Here is an 18,796-nt window from a genome sequence, read left to right as displayed (position 1 = left end):
AGTCTACCATGGTGTGGACATTTCAGCCCTTGTGTGGCCCACACATGTATGCCTGTGATCATACTGCTGTGACATGGGAGAGGTGATCTTTTGTCTAGAGGAGAGATGTACATATTTAGTTGGCTGAGGAAGCTTTGAGGCTATGTGTTTCCTCAGGTTAGAGCGAGCCATCAGAGAAGGGAATGACCAAAGTCTCCCATGCACGTGCAAGGCCATGAAATGAAAAATCACTCAGACACACAAGTAGCACTGAAGCCAGAGCCAGGATGGATGGCAGCTCCCTGCTGCTGTAGGGAAAGGTACATGCCATTCACTGGGGTTGAGGGAGGCACTGACTGCCATGCAGAAGTCCCCATTTCACAGCTACACGACCTGGAATGCTGCAGTCCTTCTCTGTCCTTACCTGTAGCTGGTGGTACTCTGTAAATAGTAGGGAAGGAATGATTCATTCTTGGAGATTATAATTTGACTCTACTTGAGACCTATTGCATCCCAAGCACTGCATTTGAGAAGGATAATACGCTTTGCGTCATTGTTTTGTTCTAATTATTTGTCATTTTCCTGATGGCAGAACTTTGAGATATGACTTCCTAAAGGTGGATGGAGGATTAGCTTTTAAGGACTTCTAATTATGAGGATCTTGCTTTTGTATGACTACAGTTGTACCGTGTGGTTACTTTACCATCTGTCTGGCTGTGTCCTCAAAAAGTGTCTACATATCTTTCTAAAGTTAATATCAATTCTGTTGAGGCTGAAGAATAATTTAATTCTGACACCTTGTTTATAATTTCATCCATGTTATTATCTGAAAAAGGTAAATGAATGTTAAATAGTTTTTCTCAATATGACATATGCTTTTTGCATCATAGGGTCAACTATTGTTATGGCATGATAATAATACAATGGAATGGCCAGTTGAAATGATAATACTTTCATGCCTTGCTAGTATAGAATAGCTATCCCTACATGGTTCAGCTGTCCCTCAGCAATATTTGTCAGCCAGGTGATGGCAGCTATTTCTGTGTTTGCAAGATGACCATGTGTGCTTGGAGTGTTACATGTTCATTAAAATAGTTCAACAGCCTTACCAATAAAATTTAGTCTGTAAGAACCATCAAACTCAGGCTACTGGGATCCGTTTCAGACTTCTTAGGCAAAATAGATCGTAGTTATATCTGGATACAAATGGGATCTGATATGCATCATTTCATGGGTTACCTTATAAATATGAATCTTCACCGCTAAGTATTTTAACTATCATCATTTACTTGTGTTCTGCCACAGCTCTGTGGTGATGCAGTAACCTGTAAAAAATGCAGAGTTCAAGACTTGGGGATTCTGGTGGATGAGAAGCTGGACATGAAACAACAGTGTGTGCTCACAGCCCAGAAAGCCAGCTGTATCCTGGGCTGCATCACGAGAAGGGTGGCCAGCAGAGTGAGGGGCCTGGAGTACTGTGTCCAGCTCTGAGATCCCCAGCATAAGGATGTGGATCTCTTGGGGTGAGTCCAGAAGGGGCCACCAAGATGGTCAGAGGGCTGGAAGCCTGAACAGACAGGCTGAGAAAATTGGGATTGTCCCAGTTGTCTTCAACCTAGAGAAGAGAAGATTCTGTGGAGCCCCCATTGTAGCCTTTCAGTAGCTAAAGGGAGCTTATAAAAAAGAGGGAGAACAACTTCTTACACAGGCAGATAAGTGCTAGTACAAAGGACAACAGTTTAAAAGAAAAAAAGACAAGATATTTAGATGAGATGTTAGGGTGTGATGTTAGGATGTGAGATGTTTAGATGTTACTGTGGGGGTGTTGGAACAGATTACCCAGAGAAGCTGCAGGTGCTGCTTCTCTTGAAGCGTTCAAGGCCAGGCTGGGCCCTGAGCACATGATTTCATGGGTGGCAATCCTGCCTATGGCAGGGGGGTTGATCTTTAAACCAGATGATCTTTAAGGTTCCTTTCAAGCCCAACCTTTCTATGATTCTGTGAAAATATATATGTATGTATGTATGTATGTGTGTGTGATTGTCGGCAGGTCTGGCTGCTTTGCAGGTGATGATAATGGGATTCTTCCTCAGTGGCATCTGGTACTAGTGAAATTATGTTATGCTAGATGTCTCCAGTCAGATGGTACTTTGCATGTACAGAAATGGTACAAATCTGACTTAGGGCAGTCAGGTTGCTTTGCTGTGGGGATCAGACAGACTAATTTTTGATATTTCCTCAGCCCAGTTGCATAATAGCTTCTGACATGCATCCAAGCCCTGCAATGCAATGATACTTCACGGTGAGCCAAATAGGTGATGTACTGTGTGTGAAACAATGGATGTTATTTATCCAGCCAAGACTCAAAATGAGATAGATAATTTTATGAGGTAGGAAGTTCAGGCAGCCTGTCACAGAGAGGCTGAGGTACAGAGAAGACTGACACATCAGGTGGAGTGGTTTTGCAGAGTATGAGCAAAGGAGAGTCCAAGTTTTACATGAGTTAAAAAAGCTGAGAAAATAGGGGAAAGCAGAAAAGGCTGATGAAGTAGCCTGGAATAGATCCATGCAGAGTTTATATGAACATGCTCAGCTTTGGAGACAGAAATCTTCGCATTGATGGCAATGCTGTGAGAAGGGACCACGGATGTGTCTATTGGATCTCGTGTTGCCCAGACAGACGCACTGGTGTGTGCTCAGCCCACTGGGATGCTTCAGTGTTGCTTGCAGGTGGTGGTGACCATCCCAGGCTGGCAGGATGGGGCACTTGGACAGCATTCCTGGAGCCACCACACTGCTCATGGCATGCTCATTTTGTGGTGGTGAGAAGGAGGTGTCAGGCTGAGCAGCTGCCGCTCTGCTCCGCTCCCTACCTGCAGTGCTGGCCTGCGCTCAGCTGGTGCTGCCACAGCTCTGGGGAGGCTCTGCTCCCCCTGTGAGCAGTGAGGACTTGGCTCTCTTCAGTGCCCTACTCCTTCCTGAATCAGTTTGACAGGGAGAAATGTGAAGTGGGATAAAATGATGACAGCTGGGTTTTGATTTCTGGAAGTGGAAAGAATTGGATCCATTTACAGCTTGGAGTGATGGAGCTTGAAATGAAACCAATAGCAATTATTTTACCAGTGTCAGAGTTGAATCAGAAAGGATGATTTGGTTGGTATGGTTCAGCTGATTTCTGGATATTTTAATCCAGATGATTTCAGCAAGGCTGACAGTTTTATGCCTGATGATACTGAAGTAATTCTGCTACCTTCAGCAAAGTTGCTCAGGATTTCTTCCGAGAATGTAGCTGTGTTAATTCATTTTTCTGACTTGACAGGCAAAAATCCTGTGTTGCTGTGAACTCATGTGAAATGGGGTGTCCTTTGAAATAGCCAGGAAAATATTCTTCTTCTCATGTGCACGTGGAATACACATTACCTTTAATGAGTCTATGCATGACACAACATACGAGTGATGTGCTGGGCATTGGTAAAAGAGAGAACTGGATTCCAAACTCCTGTGTTACTCTTAGTTTGGTGCATGGCTTGGTGTGGCTCTTGGAACAACAATGAATAGATTTTGGAGTTTGTTATAACCAAAGATGTTTCTTTTGACTTAATAAAGCCACTGTAATTCTCTCCAAATTTAGGACAAACTTGACTTTTTAGGTCAGCTGGTGACCAAGTGGCCAAGCATTTGATGTTCCTGGCAGGTCCTGATAGAGGAACTCTATGTCTCACCCACCAAATGTGGTGGGGTTTTTGCCTGTTTTCCCCCTGTCTGCTGTTTCTGAAATGCAGAATTTGTTTGCTGTAAATATATGAATAAATTTAAAGAGTATAGGTGGTTTTGTCCATTTTGTGCAGGGTGGGAGGGTTTTTTTTTATTCGTGGTGGTTTTTAGTTCGTTTGACAGACTCTTATGGTAGGTAAGAACTACTTCTTGAGTGGCTGGCATTTTGTGCTTGAGAAGATAAATTTAAATAAATAATTGACTTCTAATTTAAATTAGCTTTTAGTGTCTTTCAATTCCAAATTTATCTTCAGAAATATGGAATAGTACTGGCATTATTTTTTTTGTAATTGAATGGAAGAAAATTATTTCCAAATTTTCTGTTGATAAGAATTAGATTCATAAATGGTTTTGGAAGAATAAAATAATTTCAAACATTTTGAAACTAAATTAAGTTAAAAATGAAAGCCAGGTGATCTGGCATTTTGTTCTTACCCCCTTCAGGTAGGTAAATGTAGTGATCCTGGAGAAACAATGATTTGCCAAGGTTGGCTGCTATAAACAAGCTTTTGCTTATTGGTATGATTAATGTTTATTAACCCAATTCACTCCACTGAGATTCAGATTCCTATTTTTCATCCTAATATTTATATTTTTAATACAAAAATATATTTTGTAATAAAATATCCTTAAAATACTCTGGAATAAATTCAGTTCAGCATAGACATTTCTGATACTCTTGAAGAGATTTTTTTTTACCGGAGGCAGGAAAGTTCAGAGTAGTTGTGTCATGTTGAGTGTTTTGTGCAAGCTGTTAAAATCTGTGGACTTGATGTAAGCTGACATTGTCCGTAATACAGCTTTATTCACTTCTGCTGTGATGAGTTCCCACCAAATCCTCCACTTAGTGCAAAGCTATACAATTATGGACAGATGGAGAATTAATATTTATAGAAAAATGCCCAAGATTTTGATAGCTTGAAACTCTTGCAGCTACAGATGATATGTTAGCAGTTGAGATTTAGAGAAAGCAGTCTGTTCAGGAAAATATGAAAGCTTGTGTACTTTCTGAAGCAGTAGGTCACCTAGCAATGACCATAAATTTCAGAGTTAGTTTTCTGTGAATTGAAACCATCTGTGGAAAACTGTTTAAAATTATTTAGTTTGTATTGGTAAAAATTATTTTTCAATTGGTAAAAATTGGTAACTAAACAGATAAATACACAGAAACTCTTTCCCCAAATAGTCACCAAAATCTAGTGGAACTTCGCAAGATTCATCTCTCATCTCACAATTAATTAGAGGTTTTGCAAATGCCACCACCTTGACAGACTTTAGAAGTGCACAAATCAAAAAAGTTTTAATGAGAGAGAGAAGAGATACGTGTCACTCAGTGGCCCTTAAATACTGCTGGTCTGATGGTCAGGGGCAGTGGTATGGTTTCATTAATAATGGTCTAGGTCCAGGGTAATTTTCCTAACCTCAGCGGTGTGGTTACTTTGGAAACATAATAATCACAGTAATTTTTCTGATGATTCACACATTTAAATCTGATCATCTTAGAATAACGTCTTAGAAAGGATTGGCACTTGATGTCAAAGGAAAGAGCTGAACTGGAGCCAGTTTTTTGCTGTCCTCGTATACAGCTAAATTAGCAACATAGCGCTCTGTGGAACTCTGGTTTTCTGGACAGATTGCATTCCTTCCTAAAATTCATAGCTTGAAGTGACCTTCAGGATTTTCTCTTAGTGACTTCAGTGTGTTTTGCTGGTGTATAGCCAAAAGTTTTAGTTTGAAAGTGCTGTTCCTTTCTCAAAAGCAAACCTGGTAGTAGACTTATTTTTGTATGTGCACACCTATAGCACAGTTAAAGTTTAATAAATAAAATATCACTACCCTGCTTAGGAGAATATTATTGCTGTATGCACAATGCCATGTCATTACGTGGAGAAGAACATTCTCAGTTTCTTGTGCATATCCATGTTCATGTTGAGCCCAAATTGCTCTGCATCTGTATTGTGAACTTGGGTACAGCCCAGGAAATCTCCCCAGAGGCCTCTGCAGGGCTGTGTGCATGCAGGGGGGACTCTAGGAGGTTTTGGTATTCCTTGTGAGGTGAGAAGAAAGGAGGTGCTTATGGAAACTTGCTGTGTCTGTAACATGCTGTTTCCTGTGTAAGAAGTTTCTATAGACACCCCTTGCAGGAGGAAGTTGCAAGATTCTCCCATACTTAAATAACACTTTTGCTATTTTTCATTACAAAGTATTCGTCCTATTGCTTCTGAATATCCCATGCCACTCTTGCTTTATATAATAATGTTGTCTTAAACTTGTGTTGCATCATACCATTACTGTAATTATTAGAAGAGGCAAGAAGGATTTTAGTCAAATTTATAACACTCTGATAGGAGTAAACCTCTCTACATTCAAGACAAGAGCTGCTTATCTAATTTCTTTCTCCTTTCTCCTCTTTTTTCTCCTCCCTTCTCCTTTCTCTTTTCTTCTCCCTTCTTTCTTTTCCCTTCTTCCTTTCTCTTTAAATCAGTTCACCTGGAGAACTAATGCTGTTTCATATATATCTTGAAATTGTTTCACTAATGCTGCTTTTCAGCATCTTAGTCTTTTAAGCCAGATTGCTGCAAATATCTAATGCAAAGCTATTTAAAAGCGATGGCATGATGCTTCAGATGATTTTTAGCTTGAAGTAGCAGGCCCTTTGCACAAAACCACCTGTGCATCTCATATCTATTACAAACGGTGAGGTACAGCCGCAGCAGAGGTACTTGTGCTCCTGCACGCGTCGCTGCTTCTGGAAATTCCACCCGTGCGCTCGCCTCTCTTCAGCAGCTTTGAGAGTCCCACCTGTGGTTCTCTTTTCAGAGCAGCCAACTTTCAGAACTTGTGTCACCCCCACAGCTGCTGCTTCTCCTCCAAGCTGGACATGGAGAAGTGCAAGTGTGCTTTCCTGGCATTTTCAGGAGCAGCATGTCAAGGTCACCAAGAAGAGCGGGGGGAAGTGTTTGCAGTCTGACATCCGAGATCTGCAGTTTCTGGAAAAGGATATTGGAAGCAGAAATGAGAGACAAAAATTATTTTTCCTTTTTATTTTTATTTTTTTCAGAGGTGACAGCAGATGCTGGTTGTAGTTGTATTATGTAAACATTTGTGGAGAAAGGGCAATGAGGAGCAAAGATTTCTAAGCAAAAAGCATACAGTGATGGAGCCATTGTGTTGGCTGACAAATAAACAAATATAAACTGGGTGCAAAGCACCATACACTGGATCTGGAAACATGTACATTGTTGTTAAATGTTTGGGGGATGGCAAGCCAGGTGATGATTTCTTCATCTCTTTCATGTTTTCAGATAGAGGTTGAAAGCAAATTCCAGAGGATTTACTCTCACAAATAAATAGTAATCTTTTATGAATAAATACTGATCTTTTGGCTTAATACAGAAATAATTGAAGAAAACTTAATGTCCCACAATATATTTGGTTTAGGATGATTGAAGGGATGGTGAAGCAATTCTGAGGAATACAAAGATATTTTTAAGAGAAGAAAAGGAACAATTTCTTCCATGGGGTTCATGGTGGAAAGCACGAGAATTGATGGGCTTCAGTGCAGCGAATTGGACATAAAGAAAAATGTTCCACTTGTCTGAACAGTGAAATACTGGGGGGAGAAAAAAGCCTGTGGAAGGTGCAATAAAAATTTATATGTGGTTAACTTTTTCCTTGAAAAAGATAAACTTGATGACCTTTAAAGTTTCTCCCAGCCTTTTTTCAGGGAGCCTCTAGTGGGTACCATAGCTGTCAACTTTATCACAATCTTCCTAAATATTATTCAGGCTATCTTTTACCCCTGCTCAGCTAAAATCTCTGAGCTTCACATAATACATCAGTCTAATGCCCTTACATCCAAACAAATTCTATTTTATGTGCAATTTCAAAATCCACCATCTTCTTTTTAGGTCCTCCAGGGAAAAGAGGTAAGCGGGGAAGAAGAGGAGAGACTGGTAAGTTTTCAATTTCATAAGATCTGTTGTCACTTGATGTCTGTTTTTGTGAGGATGCATACCCAGCATGCCCTGATTTTTCGTTGTTCTGCATGTGTGCTCTGACAAAGAAATCTGAAACTTCTGTGGTAAAATGTTGTGACCCTTGGCATGTATCTGGTGGCCTTCCAGATGCTTCTCTAGTCTTGGGCATCCTTAATTTGTAGGCACGCTTCATGGTGCTCGACACGGTGCCTTTAGGGGTGTTCTCACACGTGCACAAGTTAGAACAACTACATGTAAGGCAGTAGTTGGAATACTGTGTTCAGTGTTAAATCATCCCCTTTGGTTTGAGGAGAACAGTTTTATAAGGAAATAAAGAAGTAAAATTCCTTATGTCAAGAATGTTGATAATCAGGGACATAATGTGATAAGTGGACAGCTCTGTGTGAGGGAAGTTGTTTGATAAAAACGAGCAGTTAAGTTCTAACAGAAATATGAAAAGCATTTGTTGGTTCGTTACCCTGTACCAGGGAGGTTGCTGTTGATAGAAACCTGCTGGTGGTGTGTAGCTTGAAATTCCATTTGAGGCAAAGTTGTGAGATGCTGAGCACTTCTTGCTGTTGACATTCACAGGAATTGAATCAATTACCTTGCGGGATTGAGTTTTTCGTCAAGGTGAACTTTCTGGAGGCAGTGCAGTAGAAAAGGAGCATTTCTATTCTCCTTGGCTGTCTTGTCTAACCTGCCAGCTCGGAAAGTCTTCCAATCAACTTGATCTCTGTAAATGTCCTGTAGCCTTTCTTATCTGTGTAAATGATAATTTACCTGGCTTTTAAAAACTATTTCCATATCTTCCTGAATCACAAAGCTAGAACCAAGCCTTGCCAAAAGTTGATACAAATCACCTTCGTGTTTCCACTCAGTGCTGTCTTGGTATTTACTTCAAAGAAAGAGGCTATAATACAGAAGGAGATTCTGTGGTTGAAGATTGAGTTACAAATGATCCTGGAAATCACTTTGTGGGATGCTCATTGATTCATTTTACATCTCAAATAAACACATGGTAAACTATTAATAAAGGAAATGGATCTCTCATTTAAAAACAGACCTGCACCTTAAAATGCTGTGTAAGAATGTTTGCCAGGATAAAGAAATTACCTTAGTTGCTGGACAATAAAAGTTGCATTGTTGAAACCAAAAGGCTGTCAATATTAAAAGCAATCTCAAAGTACAGCTGCTGCTGTTTTATACTCCTTTTGCACTTCACTTTATTCAGAAATTAGAGAGAGGCATAAAAGCTTAATGAAATGCCATTGATTTGGGAACTGCAGCTGCTCAACTTAATAAGACTGAAATAGTACATTTGATTTGTTGCCCTTTGATAATGTTTCCAAGAACTGCTACACAAATGTCTTTGAGGTCTAAATAATTGAAAAAATGTGCAAATATCACTTCATGAAGTGTGACATTTTAATGGGGAGCATTTTATATATGTGCCTTGAGAGAGGAAGGCAATGAAATGAAAGTTCAGCGCTGTCAGGTGGCCACTGAAACCTCCCTGGACAAGATGCCCAGGTTAAATGCCAAGGGTACTTTGTGCAATTCCACGGCCAAGCTCTGATCAAATCCCCACTGTGTGCTTAGCTGAAACTGGTGATGTGGTTACGTATGCTTTATGTGGAGCCTGACAAAATGAATTGTAGTCCGTGGCTGGTACTTTTGGACTGGCATGAAATTGCATGGAAATGAATGGAGAAGCAATTTTCGTAAGATTGCATGACTGTAATTGAAGATTTGTTAAGGTAAGTGCATGCATTTAGGCAGTAGTCATATTTACAAGTTTCAGAGCACTACCAAAGCTCAAGATTACTTAAGTGGGAAAATGTGTGCCCTGTATTACCAGTGCTGCTCACTGACAATCCCAAGGCCTTGTGCTTGACTGCATGTGTGTGTCTTTCTTCAGTGATTTCATAAGCTTACGTGTTCTTTTTTCTCTTTTTTTTTACCCTTTCTTCCCCTCTCCCCCACCCCACAGGACCTCCTGTAAGTACAGTGACACATTGTTGGTTCTTCCAGAATCAGGGAGAATTCTGTTAGATCCTGTTAAGTTACCAGCATGATAAAATGATCATGTATACTCAAGAGGGAATTTTGATATTTATACGCACACAGTGTCTTGGAGCTGAATAATTTAATCAGAAAGTTCTTTAAGAAAAAAGTCTCTAAACCAATAAAGCTTTATGTTCAGCGCTCCAGATTGCCATTTGGATTCACAACTCCATGTAAGTATGTTATGTTCATTTTGCCTGTGACTTCATAACAGACATTTTAATGAAGTATACTGATATTTGTACTGAAGTATAAAAACGTGTGAGTATCCTATCTTAAGCCCAGAACTGGCACTTTTGCTGGGGAGTAGCTTCCTCTGCATTTATCACAAAGTCATGGGGTACCAGCTCCCTGTTTTTTGGAGGCATACAGCCTGTCCAGCTCATTTCACTGTAGTTACTACGAAAGCAGGTCAGTGCTTGTGTAAAAATATTATTAAATAGTACTGTTCAATTTAGTAAGTCGACTGAATGCTGTGCTAATTCTTTTTGTGAGACAACATTTTCTCTCTTCTGAGGTTTTTAGGTTGTTTTGTTTTTTGCTTGGGCTTTTTTTTTGGTATATCTTTGGTTTGCTTTTTTGTACATTCCCAGAGTAGGTCAAAAGTCTGATTTGAAGGGCAGGACTAAGCACATATGTCTCAAACCTTTGTATCTTTCATGCCATCCATGTGCATCAAAAGGTCTAGGAGTGTGAACTCTTAAAACAGTATTTATTTTACAGTTTGAAGACTGTGTTTTTGTCTTTGATAGATTAAATATTTCAAGGCCCTATCACCTGTCTATTCTATGCTACATTCATGTTTAAGAATATTTCATTAACATGTTGAATTCCTGATGTGACCTAAGGATTTTACTGTAAACTGCATATATTGAGTTGTGATATTACTTATCCTTGTAAGACTTTGACCATGTGCTCTGCAATTCAAAGTGACAAATTAATTTAACAAATCATCAGTGAAAAGCCAGGGTTAATGCATAAAGCTGTTGTTTATTTGAAAGAAGCACTGTTCCCCCCAATTTCTTTTGTAGTCCTCCTATGAAACACAAAGAGCAAACATAAATCATTATATTTTCCTGTACCAAGGCAATGTGGCATGAGTTCACTCCATGCCTCATTAAGAATGTCTCTGACTTCAGGTCCCCACTGTTTCATTATAGGTACAATAAAAAACTCAAACAATCAAACAAACAAACAATCAACTCCCCAAAAAACAAGTCGTAATCTTGACAATATTAGCACAAACCTGAAATAGGTTCCAAAACTGAATAATTTTAGGAAGTATCTAACTTTAAATTCCAAGTTTCATACCTGAAACCTACAAGACTTCATCTTGCTGACAGGCAGCAATGGTTTAGGCTGTTACAAGGCATAAAAAAGGGTAGTTTCTCTTCCTAATTCAATTCTGTATTTACACAGACACTGGCTAGGGACAACTGTTGTGAACTTAAGTATTGTTTTCACCTGGGAGACTGTGGTAATAGTTTTCATTTAAAATATAAAATATTTGTATATCTCACATGAAACTGGATGGAATTAGGTGTAGTAATTTCAAAAGCTGCCACAGTGCTCTGTTTATTTTCCTTGTACATGACTACGGAGTGGCACACGTAATAACAGTCAGAGGCTGGGGATTTTGAATTATTTTATGATCTTTTACAGCAATCTCAAATTTCTTCTTTGCCACCTATGGAATCTAATACTTTACTGCCTAAGCACTAAACCTTACTTTTTTTTTCTTTTTTTTTAATAACTACATGTTGCCCATCGGTTTACGTGGATAATTCTCTTCCTAAAAAAACAGAATTTCACTAGACATCAGAAGTAGCCAGTAGCTTGTTAATCAGAGGGTTTATATAAGTTAAAACACATGATTTCCATTGCCAAAGCCTCATTTCTTTACTGTGTAGTACCTAGCTCATATTTCTTGGATTGAAATGCCATCACATGCAAAAAAATCGAGCAATACACAAATTATAATTTCCTGGTAATGTACTCTACATGTTTGTTATGTCATATGTCATGACTGTGTTGTTAATGTGTCGTACCATTTCATCTCATTCAACCAGGGTCTACCAGGGCGAAATGGCTATCCGGTAACTCATCATACATTTATGATAGCAACTTGTGATTGCTCTAAAATCCTGTTGGTATCTTTTGTTTTCTCTTTATTACTGTCAAAAGGACGTTTTGTTTTGTGTTTCAGATGCCTAGAAAATGTAGGTTTTTCATTAAAAAAAAAAGCAGAATAAAAAGCCTGTGACAAGTTTCTGAAAAGAACCAGACTATTTACAATGTATAAATGAGATGCACTGATTATTTGATGTTGTACATATTTTGTGTTGAGTTTCTTCATTCTTGAATACCAAATTCATAACCAATTATTTAAAAAACTTACTAAGATACTGCATCTCAATTTTCCATATTAGAAAGCTGTAGCGTTGCCATATAGAAGTTTTGAGTCCTTTCTTTTAAATCTCTCCTGTTTCACTTGACTGCATTGTTCATTGTATTTTGAGCAAAGTAAGGTCTTATGACAGAGGTTCTAGCAATTGGCTGCAGTGACCATCAGAGAGTAATTTTTGATAATGGATACAATTCATCTTTCTGTCAGTTTCATTTATATCTTTAGTATTTATTGCCTGAAAAAAAAATATATGAAATAATGCATCTTTCTAAAATCTATTAATAATGTTTCTTCTAGTAGTCAGGCAAACTGTTTGTGGTGTCCCATTCACTGAAAGAAGTATATGCCTGCTGTCACATGGGTATTGGAAACCATGTGACTTAATGTCATAATACCTGTGCACAGCATAGTGACTGTTGAAGTACAGTAATGATCTTATTTATAGCACTTGATAGTGTAGCTTAAAGGGCCCTCCCAGACTGATCTGCCTGTGTTTTTCAGACAAAAGATATTTAATTTTTCAGTGAGTTTTAAAAATGTTTTCATTGGTAAAATATAAATTGTATACCTTGAGCACCTGCAATTAGAGGAGAAATGTATAGAATCACAAGCTCTCAAAAATGGTTTGGGTGAGAAAGAAAATGATTGAATCATTTAGTTCAAATCCCTTTGCCATGGGCAGGGACACCTTCCACTAGACCAGGTTGCTCAAAGCCCCATCCAGCTTGGCCTTGAACACTTTCAGGGATTGAGAACACTTCTAGAGATCAGTCATGTATAGCTTCTCTGGACAATCTGTTCCAGTGTTTCACCACTCTCATAACTAAAAAAATCTTTCTTTCTTTCTTATATCGAGTATAAACTTTCTTTTAGTTAGAAGTCATTACCCCTTGTCCTGTCACTAGAGGCCTTGGTAAAAAGAAGTATATTTCTCCACACCTTTTTTCAGGGCCCCTTTCAGTATTGAAAGGCTACAATAAAGTCGTCCTGGAGCCTTTGCTCAACAACCCCAATTCCTCAGTCTTCCTGTCTGCATAGAAGAGCTGCTCCATCCCTGTCATCATCTCTGTGGTCCCCTGGACCTGCTCCCACAGGTCCATGTGTTTCCTTACACGTTGGGCCCGAGGTGGACACAGTACTCCAGGTGGGGTCTCACAAGAGAGGAGAGCAGAGAGGGAGAATCACCTCCCTTGACCTGCTGGCAACACTTCATTTGATACAGCCTGTTCCAGTGCTTTTACCTGGGCAGGTTCTACAACTGCAGAGTGGTGTCACCAATGGATCATTGTCCAGTGTCCATCTTTATAGTTACAAGCAGTTGGAAGTCAGCTGGTGAGGAACTGATCATCAGTATCAAGAAACCTGTTAGGGTGTGCTAAAACCATTATCAGGTTGCTGAGTGCACATTCCAATTTCTCTTAGAGTGATTAATCTGTGTAGGTGAGTACAAGTTTGTTTTCTTGAAGAGATTTGTTCTGGGATCTGAAAACAGTGGAGGGTACTTCAGGGCCATGGTATTGAAATTGCTGGGAGTAATGGTGTTGTTATGGGCAGACTTAGTCTGAATGCATTTCTCCTCATGTGTGATGTGAGCTGTCAGTAGTGCTTAGTGCTTGATTGAGTGCTGCTCCTTCAGCTTGAAGATGATTTGGAATAAAATCTGGCTTTGCTTCCTGAAAGATGTCACGTGGCTGAATGTTTTAGTGTTTTCACTTATACCCTCCTGCTTTGAATGGGAAATATGTAACTGCAAGTGCCATGTGCTTTACAAGTACTTTTACAGTAGAGGTCTATGAGAAGGCCATTAGTGTTCTAAGTGATTTTTCCAGAGTCTTATTTAACTTATTTAACTCCTGTAGATGCCTTTCTGCTTAAATCTGCATTGGACTTTATGGGGTATTCTATGAGGATAGTGAGGTATATCTGCCACATATATAAATAACACACAAAACCTGAACCTGGTATAGCTCTCTCGCAAAAGCAAGTGGCTGTTTTCTCCACGGCTTAAGTTTTCTTTGCCTGTGTTCATTCTGGTTTTTAAAGATGCTTTAAGAACAATTATAGTTTGTTATATAGCTATATAACATTATATTGTATGTATATGTATATAATGTATGTATAATAATATAACATTATATATGTGATTCCTTTCATATTTAGGAAAGGAATTACATTGAGAAATCTAAGTTCCCAGGAAGATACAGCATCAAAAATTGATAAAATAAGTGGGGTTTACTGCTAATGAGTAACACAGTTACTAAGGGTTTATAAAACCACAATTAACTGGTTATTATTTAAGGCACCAGGAATACTAAGGAGGTGTACACTGGTACAACTCCTGTTTTTTCTCATAACAAGCTTTGTATAAAAGACAGTGACCAAATTCAGAGTTGGGACTCTTTCACCTTGAATTTAAAATTGAAATAGAATATCAAATCTACCCAAAAGAGGGAAAAGAGTGCACAAACACTGGAGAATGAGATGACAGGAAGTTTTCCCAGGCATTTTTTTATTGACAATGCCATTTAGAACTAATGCTAGAACTTAGAAAAAGGTACACACACACCCCCCACCCCCTAAAGAAAACTCACACCAAACCCTCTGTCCCAAAATTACCCAGCCACTAAAAAAAAAATCTATCTTGTTAATGCAAAGGAGGCCAAATACACAAACTATGGGGTTTTGTGAAAGCTCCGTTGGTTAAATGGGTAGCAGCTTTTTACTATTTTCCATTGAAAAATTGAAGCAAATTTTTTTCCTACCACTTTTCCCAAGCTGGGGCACAGATCAAGCCCAACATCCAAGTAAAACCATCCTGGAAGTTGCCACATGTGTGGTGATAAAACTTCACTTCTTCAGAATTAAGTTTCAGAATATGGAGATGCCCACAGAGCATTTCTTCATAAAAAGAGAAGTGGATAAATTTCTCCTTCATCTCTCCCTGACAGTCAGTCTGCAGAGCACTTTATGCATTTACAAGACTTTCAGGAGCCGTGGAGGGTCATGGCTGTTCCAGGTGACCATGTGCTTTGTATTCAATCCCATTTCTTCTAGCATCCTTGTTTCATCTTCAAGAAATACAGAGAGATTCCTCCCTTAAATAAATAAAAAAAAAGTCTAAATTGGAGATTATTCTTCTGTAAATGTCAAATATCATTACTTGATAAAACCTGAAATGTAGATCTTTGAAATTTTACCTGTCAAGTAATTTAAAATTTTCCTAGCTCTCAACAGACTTGCCTCAGGATTACAAAGGGGCAAAGTTTAGAAGTGCACATAGAAAATTTCAATTATTCTTTAGCCTGATATAATTCCTTCTAGATTACAAAATGTCTTTGTCATCACACTTCGGATTTTTTGCACCCGTAAAAATTTTTCCCAATATACCATGAGAAAAGCTCTTATCTTAATCTGTAAGGAATTTCAGGTTGCTGTTACAAGTCTCTTAATTTTTCCTCACCTAATTTTCTGTTCCTGTATCACAAAAGGCAAAGAGAAGTCCACATAGAACAGTGAAGGGCTTTTGAGTTGGAAAAAATAGGCCTGGTGGGGATGAAAATGAAAACCACCCTTGTGAGAAATTGGTAAAAGGCATTTTTTATCCTGCTGAGTTGCTTTGTCTTTGATGGTGCTTCATTTTGTTTTCATCTGTGTCTCCAGTTAGAGACTGGGGCTGCCTAGGCAAATCTGTAATAAGTAGCAATGTCTCGGGATATACATAAAATTAACCTCCAAGTGCAAGTTTTTCAGTCTCAGGTACAAGGAAAACTCGGTTGCTGTAAAACAAATAGAATTGGAATAATCAAAAGAGAAGAAATGAGCAAAGATTGTGCATTTTTCATCTGTGATTAAAGACAGCCTCTTGCAATGTTAAGCATTTTTGCAACAGTTCTTGTATTTCTAGTAGCTGGTCAGATCTCCTCTTTTTCAGAATGATAAAAAATATAAATGTCTAAGCTCAAGCAGCAGTAATCTCAATTCTTGACCTTATCCTGAGGATTTGGCTTGGTGACCCTATAGAAATTTCCCACTCTACAGCAAATTTTTTCTTTCTCAACAGGTGTCTTCACAGACCACCTTTTATTTTTGGCATTTGCCCTGAGTAACTCTCAGGCATATGGCAGCAAAATTTTTGCACTAAATTTCATGTTTGGTAGTGAAACACTGGTAACTATTTCAGGTTTTAATTTTTTTTTTTTTCCTTTCAAATGATCAGAAAATTCAAAACATGTGGAGTCTCAACAGCTTCTTTGTACTGTGATTTTAATATGTGTTTTCTGAATTTATATGCTCTATCCTTGTATTCAGTCACAACAAGTGATTGGCTTAGGAAACACGAGGTTTTCAGTTGGTTCCTTTGCCTCAGACTCCTTGCTTGTTCTCAGGGAGTGGAAAGAGATGCAAGTGGTCAACTGTCCCTCCTAAAATATACCTGGGTTTACAGATTTCTTTGTTTAGAACCAGGTACAATAACAGTATCCTCAACAAACTCAGCACTGTTCCCAAATAGATGCTTCAGGTTAAACAAGTGCTGTGATAAACTTGCTGCCATGCAGGTTAACTTTGTAATATTTCTGCACCATGAGAACCAGAGGAAGGTTGTAAAAATGTGGTAATTCTTGTAAACATGCTGTGGCTGAGGACATACTGATAGTATTCAGCAAATAAACTTCCAGTTCTTCCTACAAATTGTGGGAAGATCTCTGGATTTGTGTGGCTAAATACTAACTGTGGCCTTTGTAATAATGTCAGTCACACCCGTACCCAATAATGGGTTTTTATGACCTTTGGTTCTATAAATAATTATTGCAATTCGTGACTTCAATTTTTTTGTATGCCAATATTTTCACAGTGATTGAAGATAATTATAAAATATCATTCTAACAGAAATTTTTTGAGACCTCTTAAAATTACAGTTTCTGTTAATTCTGTGTCACAGGAACAAAGCTACATATCAGAACACATTTATTAGCCACTTACAAGGCAGTTGCCATTTTGAGTGAACTATGGGCTGAATCCTCTCATTCATTACATTTGTCTAATGCTGACTGCATGAATAAGAGCAGGCAGTGTTTATTTCTGCAACTCCCTGGAGGAAACTCAGAGACCCCCAAGCTATTCCTTTTCTGTGACTATGCTGGTGAAGGAACAACTGCCTCATATGCAAAAGGCAGCAATATAAAAAGATATCTCTACCCATTTCTTCACTGAAAATTATGAAAATAAATTGCCATCAATAAGCTACAGGAGAAAGTCCACATAGTGATTTAAGAAAATTATTTGTGCTGCAGTGAGTTAATCTAATTAACCCTAATGCATTAAACTTTCTAAATTATTGGGGTCCATTTTATACATAGCATTGCAAATAAAGATGTAGAAAAATAAAATAACATTATAATAAATAACTTCAGTGAATGATTAGTAATACAGACAATTGTTGCCATATGCTGGATCCACCAAGACCCTCTTTGAACTAGCAATTTCCATCTTGGATGCACGACTCTGGTATTAAAAAATCCACATCTCTGCATGGGACTTTTAGATGTCAGTGTGTGATTAAAAACTGAGCACAAAATGCTAGGATACTGAAGGCTAGTGTGAGTCAGTACAGTTTTGATTCACAGCTGACGTCAATTCAAAATGACACAAACCCATATCAGATAAATAAAGATTTATAACTGATGGTAGATAGATGGGGGGTAAGCGTAATTTAAGAATTAAATGTATTTTTTTCAGTACTTTCCTCTGCAGACCTAGAAATTGCCCTCCTCTCTTTCATAATAAAGCATGTGTAGATAGAGAAGGGAATTAAGCTGTTTGTCATTTTTTTTGACAGCATACATACATTTCTGGTCTCTCTGGGCTACTCCACTGAGTTCAGCTTGGCAGCTTAGCAGGTGCCATGCAGAAGGCTGTGGTTAGCATCTTCACATTTATGCTTTGCTAGGCTTAATTAATGCTTGAACTGTACCTAAGATCATTCATACTTGCTTTTTGTCAGGCCTGCCACTTGAAATTTTCCAGTCATTTCCTCCCAGTACATGATGTAGATCTCTGGTGTAACAGAACAAGCTTTATTTATGAAATAAACTACCTTGGAGCAAAATTTTATGTTCCAAAAGATTTTTAATTCTATGTCTCATTTTTCTACTTGTGTTTGACAGTTTGATGTGGATGTAGAGTGATTAACCAGTGGTGGTTAAAAATGCCTCTTGGAATTTGTCTGAACCGTCACTTTCTCACAAGAAGCTTAGAAATTCAAAGACAAGGTTAAATCAATTACAGTATAAATCCTGTATTTAATTACTTAATGGTTGGGTTTGACAGTCTTAAAGGTCTTTTCCAACCTAAATGATGCTATGATTCAGGTTATGTCTGTCACAAATGAGAAGGAAAATCCTAAGCTACCCTCTAAGAATTCTTAAGTCATCAGTTCCTTACCTGGCAGGGGGGAGTTTACGCAGATGATTCTGAGATTTTCTTTCATGCTGGATTTTAATTTTGATTTACGATACTCTGAATGATGTGTAAAACTGTGTTACCCACACAGCTCCCAGATGACTAATCCTATGTGGGAGTTTAAGTGCAT

The 18,796-nt window shown here is 38.4% G+C and overlaps 1 protein-coding gene across 1 annotated transcript in view; it reads left to right on the top strand.

Annotated features, from left to right (window-relative positions):
- COL25A1 (collagen type XXV alpha 1 chain) overlaps positions 1-18,796 on the top strand; it is a 292,563-nt gene that overhangs the window by 141,577 nt on the left and 132,190 nt on the right. Inside the window, exons 3-4 of the mRNA XM_033513972.1 lie at positions 7,665-7,709; positions 9,727-9,734. Of these exons, the coding sequence (XP_033369863.1) occupies positions 7,665-7,709; positions 9,727-9,734 (53 nt within the window). The remainder of the gene's footprint in view (positions 1-7,664; positions 7,710-9,726; positions 9,735-18,796) is intronic.

The sequence above is a fragment of the Parus major genome, chromosome 4 (assembly GCF_001522545.3).
Source record: "Parus major isolate Abel chromosome 4, Parus_major1.1, whole genome shotgun sequence".
Lineage (NCBI taxonomy): Eukaryota > Metazoa > Chordata > Aves > Passeriformes > Paridae > Parus > Parus major.
Note: the sequence above shows the minus strand (reverse complement) of the source record. Positions and strands in the feature narration are given on the sequence as shown.